Source organism: Canis lupus, chromosome 1, assembly GCF_048164855.1.
Source record: "Canis lupus baileyi chromosome 1, mCanLup2.hap1, whole genome shotgun sequence".
In the NCBI taxonomy this organism is placed as follows: Eukaryota; Metazoa; Chordata; class Mammalia; order Carnivora; family Canidae; genus Canis; species Canis lupus.
The window spans coordinates 116,456,500-116,468,049 of record NC_132838.1 but is presented as its reverse complement, the minus strand read 5'-3'; the positions used below and the strand labels follow the sequence as shown (position 1 = coordinate 116,468,049).

General features: G+C 40.0%; 1 protein-coding gene across 13 annotated transcripts in view; it reads right to left on the bottom strand.

Moving 5' to 3' along the window:
- ZNF568 (zinc finger protein 568) overlaps nucleotides 1–11,550 on the bottom strand; it is an 80,886-nt gene that overhangs the window by 6,764 nt on the left and 62,572 nt on the right. For all 13 annotated transcript variants that reach the window (XM_072835201.1, XM_072834747.1, XM_072835298.1 and 10 more), the window contains 2 exons: nucleotides 6,240–6,363; nucleotides 5,817–5,912 (listed from right to left, as the gene is read on the bottom strand). In XM_072835201.1, the coding sequence (XP_072691302.1) occupies nucleotides 5,817–5,912; nucleotides 6,240–6,363 (220 nt within the window). The remainder of the gene's footprint in view (nucleotides 1–5,816; nucleotides 5,913–6,239; nucleotides 6,364–11,550) is intronic.

Here is an 11,550-nt window from a genome sequence, read left to right as displayed (position 1 = left end):
AAGTATTTTTATGTGGCAGGAGATAGGAAAGTTCTAAGGTAGAAATGGCAAACTAAAAATATTAGTGAATAATTTAAACAGCTCCTAAACACAGCACTTTCTGAAATTTGAAAAAAAGCCTAGGATGTGGAGCGTGGGGGGTGAGAATAAAGAAAATGAGGGGAGCTTGTGAAGAAGTAGTTCTTCACCTCTGTGAAATTCGGAATTAGCTGAGGAACGTTACAAATATGATGTCCAGGAACCATGCAGACAAACTAAATGAAAATCGTTCTTTTTTTTTAAAAATATTTTATTTATTTATTCATGAGAGACACACATAGAGAGGCAGAGACATAGGCAGAGGGAGAAGCAGATTCCCCGCAGGGAGCCTGATGGGGGACTCGATCCCAGGACCCCAAATCAGGACCTGAGCCAAAGGCAGACGCTGAAATACTGAGCCACCCAGGCACCCACTAAATGAGAATCTAAAGGAGTAGGACATTCTAACAGCAAGTCCTCTCATCTCTACCTTCAAAATATATCCAGATTTTGACTACTTCTACCAGTATCTCTACTACCTTGTCCAAAGCCATCTCTCACCAAGTTAACACACTTTCTTAACAGGGCTCCTTACTTTCATTCTTGCCCTCTTAATATCCCACACCTAAGACAGAAGCCAGAGCGTTCTTGTTAAGTAAGCTAGATTAGGCTTTTCTTCTGCCTCAGTTTCCACTGGATTTCCATCTGGTACAGAGTAAAAGTCAAAGTCCTTATAGGCCTACAAAACCCTCCCTAAACCTGCCTTACACTACCTCTTTCTGACCTCATAGCAGATCTCCCTTTAAGTGATTCTGCTCTAGCTCTTGACCAACTGGATGTTCTTCAAACCTGTGAAGCTCACTACTCCTTCAGAATCTCTGCCTGTAAAGAACTTCCATATTAATATGGCTTGTTCAAGTACTTCATTCTGACTTCTACTCAAACATGAGACCTCTCTTTACAAAACAGGGGCCTCATTACTCTACTTACTGCATTTTTTTGCAGTGCATTTATCATCACATATCATCTATTTCCCCAACATTATTATGAGAACTTTCAAATATACAGAAAAATTAAAAGAACTGAGACAGTGAACTCCCATATTCCCATACCTAGATTCTATTAATAAACATTTGGCTCTTGCCTCATCATGTATCTTTCTCTCTCTACATCCATCCATCCATCTTGCAGACATCAGTATACTTTACCTCTAAACTCTAAGATATTATACTTTAACTTGTTTACTTCTGTATTGCCTATCTGTCCTTCAGTGTATCTGCAGAGTAAATACTATTTCATGAATTGGCATTTTTATTAATCTTTCTCAGGGATTCACAGGCAACTCAAAGTGTGGGACTCCCTGTTTAAACACAGTTCATCCCATCTGTACTTATAATAAAATACAAAATTCCTCACTAGACCTGCAAAACTCTGCATTATTTGAACCCTGCTTCTCTAGTCATCTTCATTTTAAGATGCTCTCACCTTCACTCACTCTGTACCTACTCTACTGGCTTCCAATGGACTATCATGGCAATTACGTTCTCATCTTAGACTCTATTAGGAAATGCTTTGTCTGCCATGAGTGCTCTGCTCCAGAATCCCTGCATGGCCAGTTTCTTTCATTGTAAATATTTCTGTCAAGTACCCTGTTTTTTTCCTTCGTAATCTTTTTTCTTAATTCTGCAATTACACATTTATTAATTTATCTATTGATATTTCTCCTAAAGTAGCCCTAGAACTACCATAATACTTATTTCACTCACCATGATATAACCAATCCCTAGCACATAGTTCAATTAATGTTAACTAAACTAATTGCTAGATTAAGGATATTCCAGTGCAAATAAAGGTAGACATGCTAAAGATAATGACATTACAACAGTGAGAATCAGAGTAATCACTTCATGTTTTTAATTATTTAATAGGTGAGGGAACTGTCTTCCTACCTCTGCTCCTTCACAGCTTCACTGCCCTCTCCACAGCACTTCCCATGCACATGGCAGTAATGCATAAACAAGCCAGCATCATTAGAATATATTTGTACATGTGCTTATACTAGTCTCCTAGAAGATTGTTACCTTTACACAACAATGGAATTGTTTTATGTAATTCTAAAAAAATTCTAATGGAAACTGAGGAAACTATGGCAACCATTTATGAGAAGTTATATGATGTGAGAAAGAGCAAAGATCCAGGCTGCTTGGGTGTGAATCCTAGTTCCATGACTTGCTAGTTGTATGACATTGGACAGTTACTTAACTACTCAGGAGGCTGGGCAGCCCTGGTGGCACAGCGGTTTGGCGCCACCTGCGGCCTGGGGTGTGGTCCTGGAGACCCAGGATCCAGTCCCGCATCGGGCTCCCTGCATGGAGCCTGCTTCTCCCTCTGCCTGTGTCTCTTCCTCTCTCTCTCTGTCTCTATGAATAAATAAATAAAATCTTAAAAAAAAAAAAAAAGAAATCAAGGAGGTTGAGACATAAGGAGATACTTCGTGTAAGTTGTCACAGCTTGTGCAGGCACCCTGCTGCTTAGGATAGTCTCTTTGTTCTTGCTAAAGTCCAGAGTAGTTGGACCAGCCAAAAGCAAGTTGCAGAAAAGATAAACAGTTGGAAAATCTAGAGAGATGAATAAACTTAGAACAACTGGTAAGAAGATTCTTCTGTGATTAATGTATGATCTATATCTGCAATCCAATGATAATGCCACTTATACTGGGGATGCTACAAGGTTATACTTCAGAGAGGGGCACTAAAAGCAAGAACTATATAATGACTGGTAAAATGATTTTGGCCTTTCATGCTGTATGGGAAGTTTGGCCCTTTATGCTGTATGGGAAGTTCCAGACATCAGATGTCAGAAAATACTGTAATTTTAAATATTTTGGAAAAACAATCTTGTGGAAAAGGAAAACTGTAAAAAGCATGGATTTGAATCATAAATTTGGACCTTAAAAGAATGCTCAAATCAAAAAGTAACATCCATCAAGGATGCTCCCATTGCTCCTATCCTGCACAATCACTGCTCACTGTTATAAAATCATTCCTCTAAATTGATCTTCAGTCTCTCCGCTTTCCCTACTCCATGATCTCATTCTAGTGCAAGGCCAAATCATCTGGACTTCCCAAACAGGCTCCTACCAAGTTTCACCATTTTTACTCATGAATCCTCTGATTCAGTCTCTACGGCACAGCTGGAGAGAGGTCTTAGAAATCAAATTCAATCACGTTCCTATCTTGTTTAAAACCTTCAATGGCTGCCAAGTGTCCTCAGGAAAAAAAAAAATCCAACCTCCTAGGCTTACTGCAAAGGCCCTGCATGAAGTGGACCTCCATTCAGATTTTCCAGGACATCCACCCAAGACTCTCTCCTTAAGGCCTTCACTGAATAGATTCTTCTACCTTGGTACAGCAGTCCCACCATACTGCCCAGATCCTCTTACTCCTCCTTCCAGCTTTGTATCATTTGTCATGATCTGAAAAATCTTACCAGTCTGATAATATTGCCCCTAATATTTTCTCACAATACTGCCTTACCTATAACCATCTTCCCTAAATAGACCCCTCATTTCTCTGGCCATTATACAGGCTAGGTTTCTAAAAAAAGGAAACTTGCAAGGTTATCAGTGATTAGGGATTTAAATTAGCCCTTAAGTTTTCTGCAGACTGCTGGTGAGACTGGCTCTTCCTGGCCTGAACACTGCTCATGAATTCAAGAAAGGGCCAGAAAGGACCCCAAATCTTTTTTTTTTTTTTTAATTTTTTTATTTATTTATGATAGTCACAGAGAGAGAGAGAGGCAGAGACACAGGCAGAGGGAGAAGCAGGCTCCATGCACCGGGAGCCCAATGTGGGATTCGATCCCGGGTCTCCAGGATTGCGCCCTGGGCCAAAGGCAGGCGCCAAACCGCTGTGCCACCCAGGGATCCCAGGACCCCAAATCTTAAACTATAATCACACTTGGCCTCTCTCTCCATCAGACACATCATTCCCAGGAGGGGCCTGTGACTAAGACAAGGTCAATTTCTTCTCTACAAGGTCAATTGAATCTAATTCCAGCAGACCTAGCATCCTTCCTGACCCTAGCTACTTCCTAGGTTATTCATCGTTACCTTTTGTTTCCATCCAGTGTTCTGTAGCATTCTTTTTATACAATCAAAACAACACTGACTCTTAAAGCTATATATCTGGCTTTTATTCAACTAAGCATATAGCATTGTTTAAAAAATACTTTATAGGGATCCCTGGGTGGCGCAGCGGTTTAGTGCCTGCCTTTGGCCCAGGGCGCGATCCTGGGGACCCGGGATCGAATCCCACGTCGGGCTCCCAGTGCATGGAGCCTGCTTCTCCCTCTGCCTGTGTCTCTGCCTCTCTCTCTCTGTGTGACTATCATAAATAAATAAAAATTAAAAAAAAAAAAAAAAATACTTTATAAAAATATAAGATTTTGTATCCCAATTGTGGTTGTGGTTACATGTATCTGCATGTGACATAAAATTTCACAGTAATCTATACCAAATAAAATAAAAATAAAAAAGGAGTATATTTGAAAATCGGTGGAATCTGAATAAAGTCTGTGTAGAGTTTCGTTACTACTATTGTGCCAATATCAATTTCCTAGTTTTGACAAGTGTACTAGGATTAGGTAAGATGTTATCATTAGGGAAAGCTGAGTGAAGGGTACAAGTGACCTCTGTACTATTGTTGTAACTCCTTTGAGTCTTAAATTATTTCAAAATAAAAAGCTAAAAAGAAATGATAACAGCTATAAGCATGTATGTACCTAATAAGAGAGGCCCAAAGTACATGAAGCAAAAACAGAATTGAAAAAAAAAAGATTCTTCAACAAACTGAAGACTTCAATGCTCCATTTTCAATAATGGATAGATTAGCTAGCCAGAAGATCAACAAGGAAACAGAAAACAACATACTCATCAAAGAAGAAATCACAAGAGAAATCAGAAAATGCTTTGAGTTGGGTGAAAGAAAAACATACCAAAAGTTATGGGGTATAGTTAAAACAGATCATAAGGGAAATTTACAGCTTAAAATGCCTATTAAAAAACAAAAAACAAAAAACCCAAGAAAAATCTCAACTCAGATTATGGAACTAGATAAAGAGAGAAGAGATAAAGAGAACTAGATACCAAAGATACCAGAAGGAAGAAAATAATAAAGATTACAGTAGAGATGAACAAAACAGAAAAATAGGGAAATCAACATAACTCTAAATTGGTTCTTTGAAAAAGATCAACAAAACTGGCAAACCTTTAGCTAGATTGACCAAGAGAAAAAAAAGAAAGAAGACAAATACTGACATCAGGAATGAAAGAAGGATATCACTACCAACCTTACAGAAATAAAGAACTAGGGCTAGGTGTATGACTGCTTATGGGTATAGAGTATCATTTTGGGGTGATGAAAAGTTTCTAAATTTAGATTGTTGTCACAGTTGCAAAACTCTCTGACTATATTAAAAACCCCAAACAGTATATTTTAAATATATGAATTTTAGGATAAGTCAGGACAAAACTGGACACACAGTACAGGGAAAACAGTTATCTCAGGGAAGGAAGAATGGGCTTCCTTCCTGAAATCAGAGGCAAATAAGGAGGATAGCAAGAGTGATAATGAAGTGAAAATTTGAGGCCTTATGCTGAAACATCCTTCTTTTTTTCTCTGGATCTCAGAATGTATCAGCAAGCTTTTCTACCAATAGCTCATATGTGCTGCCTTCTCAATGGCCCCTGGGTGACCACACCAGTCATGGTCTTCCCCATAGGAGTCACCATCACTCACCTGGGCACCATTCTTTTGGTTCCTTACTCTTAACCATCCAGGGCTCCTTCTCCTGCTCCAGTAAGGATATCACATCTGGCTTAGAATCAAAAAGTCCTGCCCAAAGAAGAAAAAAGAAAAAAAAAAAAAAAGACAAAGTTATATTGTATGTGTACCAGAATTAAAATCATCCACGATTATTAAGAAAGAGTAAGTAGGTTAAGGGTCAATGGAAGGGATAAAAGTCAGAGGAACAACAATAAAAAACTGTCCAATGGAACAGCCGATTCTAACTTCATGAGGGATAATCCCTTCTTTGGGAAGCAACAAGAATCATTAATTCTGCCAGACATTTGAGAAGCACTCATGAGAAATTCATAACAAAGAACATAAAATTCCAGAAGGCTATTTCTAAAATTGGGGTGGGGGGGGCACATAACTTACCCAGTGAGATCAGGTTGTTATAATTCTCCAACATTACATCTCGGTACAAACTCTTCTGAGCAGAGTGCAAGCATTCCCACTCTTTTTGAGAGAAGTAAATGGCGACATCTTTGAACTTGAAGCCCTGAAACCAAAGATCAATATGCTATTTGTGAAACTGATGGGTAAAATCTTTACAACTGAATGAAAAAGAAAATGGAGAAAGCAATTTAGTAAGGTAACAATATTGAGAAAATAGACTGTGCTGGGCCCTTTAACACGGATGGTTCAGTGTGGAAATAAGAGTGATTGGAGTACACCATTCTTGGCACACACATACATGCTTAAGCATGCCTGCAACTACAGAAGTAATCTCTTGGGCTCTACCTCTTCCATTATCCCCCCAGGTCTGGGAATAACCAAAGTTCAGACAACTGGTGTTTCCTAAGTAAATAAAACTATACATACAAGCACATGGCATACTCTATGTTCACCATACAACACCTGTGACTATCTCCTTTCTATTCTCCCAACAAAAAAAGACTTTTTAAAAGTCTGAATCATTCAAAAATATCTTATAAAATTTCTATTTCTGAAAACAGGATCTGAATATAACTAGATGATTTATATGATGATTTACTTACAATTTAATAATTTCTTAAAAACTTATACCCATAAATATACCAGAATATTAAAGGCTGATCACTTTTCCATGTGATCAAAAATTCTAAAATAGGTATCATTTTTACCAGCTTGTATGATATTTCCATCTTATTTTGCACAAGTTCTCTATCATTCTTTTGCAGTATGAGTCATTTCTTCTCAACAATTTATGCATCTGGTTATATTGTTCCTGTTCCCATAAATTGTCCTTGATCATACTCTCCTTGTTCCTGATCTGCCTGAACTGATAGAGGAGGATCCAGACTCACACTGATGTGACTCAAGATGAGCATACAGAGAGAAGTTCAAAATGGACCCACTTATTGCTGTCTACCTGGCACAGACTTCTTGGAATATCACATAACTCCATACACTCAATCTATCATATCTCTATCGTATCCTCAGTCTTAAAAATCTCAAAAGAGTTATAGATATGGGCAAATACTGAGACTGCAAGTCAACATCAATTACCTGCTTGTCTAATTAGAAAACCCAAATTTGAAACCCGAGATCCCACTTAACCATTTCATAAAATGACCACTCTAACAAGGAAGGCATAAAATTTCTCGCAAGGATTTCCACTCCACCAGTATTCCTGATGAACACAGGAGCACTTATGGGACAGCAGCCTTTGGTGGCATCACTCACTGGAAGAAGAAGACCTGGAGAGCAGGTTAAGTTCCTTGGAGGGGCCTAGGGAAGCAGGAAGTTTTAGGAAAAAGAAATCCACTGTTCAAATCTTTCAAAATAAAAAATGCATTCAATGAAGGAGAGGAGAAATATCATTTCACATAAATAATGGCTTTTAGGGTTGCAGAAACAGATCATTTATTTCTTGGGTTCATCCTAGAGAAATAGCTTGAGAAGGCAAAGGAGGAAGAAGCAAAAGCAGCCTTACTTGAGTCACCAGACTGACCTTGGAGTCCCCCCCCAAAGGCCGAGAATGAATTTTCCTCCCCTTTCCTATTTCAATCTTCCTGCCTTTTTTTTTTTTTTAAAGATTTTATTTATTTATTCATGAGAGACACAGAGAGAGAGAGGCAGAGACATAGGCAGAGGGAGAAGCAGGCTTCATGCAGGGAGCCTGACGTGGGACTTGATCCCAGGTCTCCAGGATCAGGCCCTGGGCTGAAGGCGGCACTAAACCGCTGAGCCACCCAGGCTGCCCCAATCTTCCTGCTTTTGACACCTCTTCTTTCTCCCCCACACTCCGTGTGTGTGTGTGTGTGTGTGTGTGTGTGTGTGTGAGTGAGACACATACACACACACACACACGGTCTGTCTTTCTTGATTTTAGGGAGAATAACAAAACTGCCTGCCCTGAACCCCAGAAGACCCAACTGTACACAATGTATTTAGAGGAAACAACCTTCCCAACTGATCTGAGCCCAGAAGGGCCTGTTCTCACCTGCCCTGGGCAGATCCTTGTTCTACAACCTACAAGACACTGAGCTCCTCAGCCATTGAGGCATCCCAAAGACATGGTGGAGCCTCCAGCCCAAAGCACAGGACACTTGGACAGGCCCAGCCTTGGACAACGGTTTCTGCCACCAACCACCTGGATGGTATACAAGAAATCACAATTCTCATAATCTTCATAGCCAACACATTCTGGTTCCCAACCAAGATCACAAGTTCCCTAAGTATGGCTTTCTTACCTGATACTATTCACTTGTATTGCTACCACTAGCCTTATTGTGGACAGTGAGTATTTACTGTATCTCAAATACATTTATTGCATGTTAAGCACTTTAAGCTTCTGGTGAGTTATGTGTATGAATCCTCGGGAGAGCCCATGAATCCTAATTCAAAGGAAACTTAAGCTCAAAGAAGTGAAGTCATTTACTCAAATTTGCAGTTAGTAGTGGCATTGCAGGGTTTTGAATCTAGATTTCTCCAAATCTGTAGCTCATGGTCTTCTACTTCTGGCTCTTATAGATGCAGCCAGGGATTTCTGAAGATCCTTTAAAAGAAATTCTGGACTGGAGCTCCACTCAGAGGAGCAGAAAATGCTTGGTCTGCTCACTGTAGGTCACTACAGAGCACAGTGCTCTAGGAAGGGCAATCAAAAGTAGAAGAGAAGAAGCAGTTCGGCAAACAAAACTCTTTTATCCAAAAATATCAAAATCTCCCATTACTCTGGCTCTGTGTGGGCGCTTGGAGGACATGATGATTTAGATCTAGCACCTGCCCTTAAAAAAGCTCAGAATCAGGAAGGAGGGCAGCCCCGGTGGCACAGCAGTTTAGCGCCGCCTGTAGCCCCCTGGAGACCCTGGATCGAGTCCCACGTCAGGCTCTCTGTATGATGCCTGCTTCTCCCCCTGCCTGTGTCTCTGCCTCTCTCTCTCTCTGTCTCTATGAATAAATAAATAAAATAAAAAAAAAAAAGAATCAGGAAGGAAAATAAAAAAAGTAGAGACAATCACAGGATATCAAGCTTTGAGGGGGCTGGTTCCCATGACCAAATCAACAACTGAAAAATAATGTTCTGAATATTAAAAACATTTTAGGATGCAATGATGATCTGGCAAAGAAAGAAAGTAACTGGGGTGCCTGGGTGCCTCAGGTCATGATCCAAGGGTCCTGGGATCGAGCACCACATCAGGCTTCCTGTGAGCCTACTTCTCCTGCTTTTCTGTCTCCTCCTCGCTCGTGCTCTATCTCTGTCTCTCAAATAAATAAATAAAATCTTAAAAAAAAAAAGAAAAGTAATCTTCAGAAGCTAAAATTGAATCAAACTGAGAACCAACAGGAGAATGCTGAGCCACTGACACTTATTTATCAATAAGTGATATGTTGTGCTGTTTTATTATTTTTGACATTTGGGTCATTATCCTTGGAATTCTGTTTGTGGATTCTTGAGCCCTGGTTGAAGGTTGTTCTTCTAGACCAGGTCTGTGTTTGCTTCTGCCAAGAGCACTGCCAAACCAGAGCCACTCTAAAGTAGATTTACAGATGGCAAGTTTTATAGATCACCTTAGTAATATGCATGTGAGCCACAGACCTGTGGGAGGGCTGACTTGTGGTTATAGTTCCTCAGGGGAAAATGTTTTTTTTTCCACCAACTGCCAGGATTCAAATCAGGCTGTTTTCCTTGTAGTCCCCAAGAATGGAAGTGTTGCTTCTACTTTTTCTTTATTTTGTGGGCATGGTCCTGGAGGTCCCAGGTCTTTACAGGGCAGAACCATTTTTTTAAAGATTTTATTTATTCATGAAATACAGAGAGACAGACAGAGGCAGAGACACAGGCAGAGGGAGAAGCAGGCTCCATGCAAGGGAACCCGATGCAGGACTCGATCCCAGGTCTCCAGGATGACACCCTGGGCTGAAGGCAGGCGCTAAACTGCTGAGCCACCCAGGCTGCCCCAGGGCAGTACCATTTAGACTCGCATCTTGACCAGCTATAGGCTTGGTCTCCCCCCTTCCCCATTCTTTGACTGTCAAAGCTCATGGTCATCTTGGTTCAGCAGCCCTGTAAAGACCTGGGACCTCCAGGACCATGCCCACAAAATAAAGAAAAAGTAGAAGCAACACTTCCATTCTTGGGGACTACAAGGAAAACAGCCTGATTTGAATCCTGGCAGTTGGTGGAAAAAAAACATTTTCCCCTGAGGAACTATAACCACAAGTCAGCCCTCCCACAGGTCTGTGGCTCACATGCATATTACTAAGGTGATCTATAAAACTTGCCATCTGTAAATCTACTTTAGAGTGGCTCTGGTTTGGCAGTGCTCTTGGCAGAAGCAAACACAGACCTGGTCTAGAAGAACAACCTTCAACCAGGGCTCAAGAATCCACAAACAGAATTCCAAGGATAATGACCCAAATGTCAAAAATAATAAAACAGCACAACATTGTGAATATACTAAACACCAAACACCACTAAACTGTACACTATAAAATGGTTAATTGTATGTTATGTGAATTTCACCTAAATAAAAAATGATATAAAAATAAAACACACACAGAGGCATAATAGCAGGATCAGAGAGTCGGGAAAATCAATCATGCAATTGTTTCAAATTTCCATTATATTTTAAAGTTTTCATAATAAAAATAAAAATATTAGGGGGAAAATGTCACACCTGCAAAGATTCATTTATTACATAGATAATGACAAAGACTATAAAACAGGTATCTAGGAGGTAGATGGTAAAAAACAAAACCACGGGATCCCTGGGTGGTGCAGTGGTTTGGCGCCTGCCTTTGGCCCAGGGTGCGATCCTGGAGACCCGGGATCGAATCCCACGTCGGGCTCCCGGTGCATGGGGCCTGCTTCTCCCTCTGCCTGTGTCTCTGCCTCTCTCTCTCTCTCTGTGTGACTATCATAAATAAATAAAAATTTAAAAAACCCCACAAAATAGGTAGATTTAAAGGAAAAAATATTTCTAGAACAAAGAAACCCAATATTTAAAATTAAGTCATACAATGGCTAGAATAAATATCTCCAAAGAAAAAAATTACTGGACTACAGATATAAAAAGAAATTATGCAGAATGTTATCAAAAAAGACAATATGGGAAAGCATAAGAGAGGGCAGGAAAAAATAAGAAGGTTTAACAGATGTCTAACCACAGTTCTGAAAGGAAAAAGGAAAAAAACTGAGAAAAGGCAGTAACTAAAGACCTATTGGAGGTATCTAGCTGGCTCAGTCAATAGAGCATGTAAC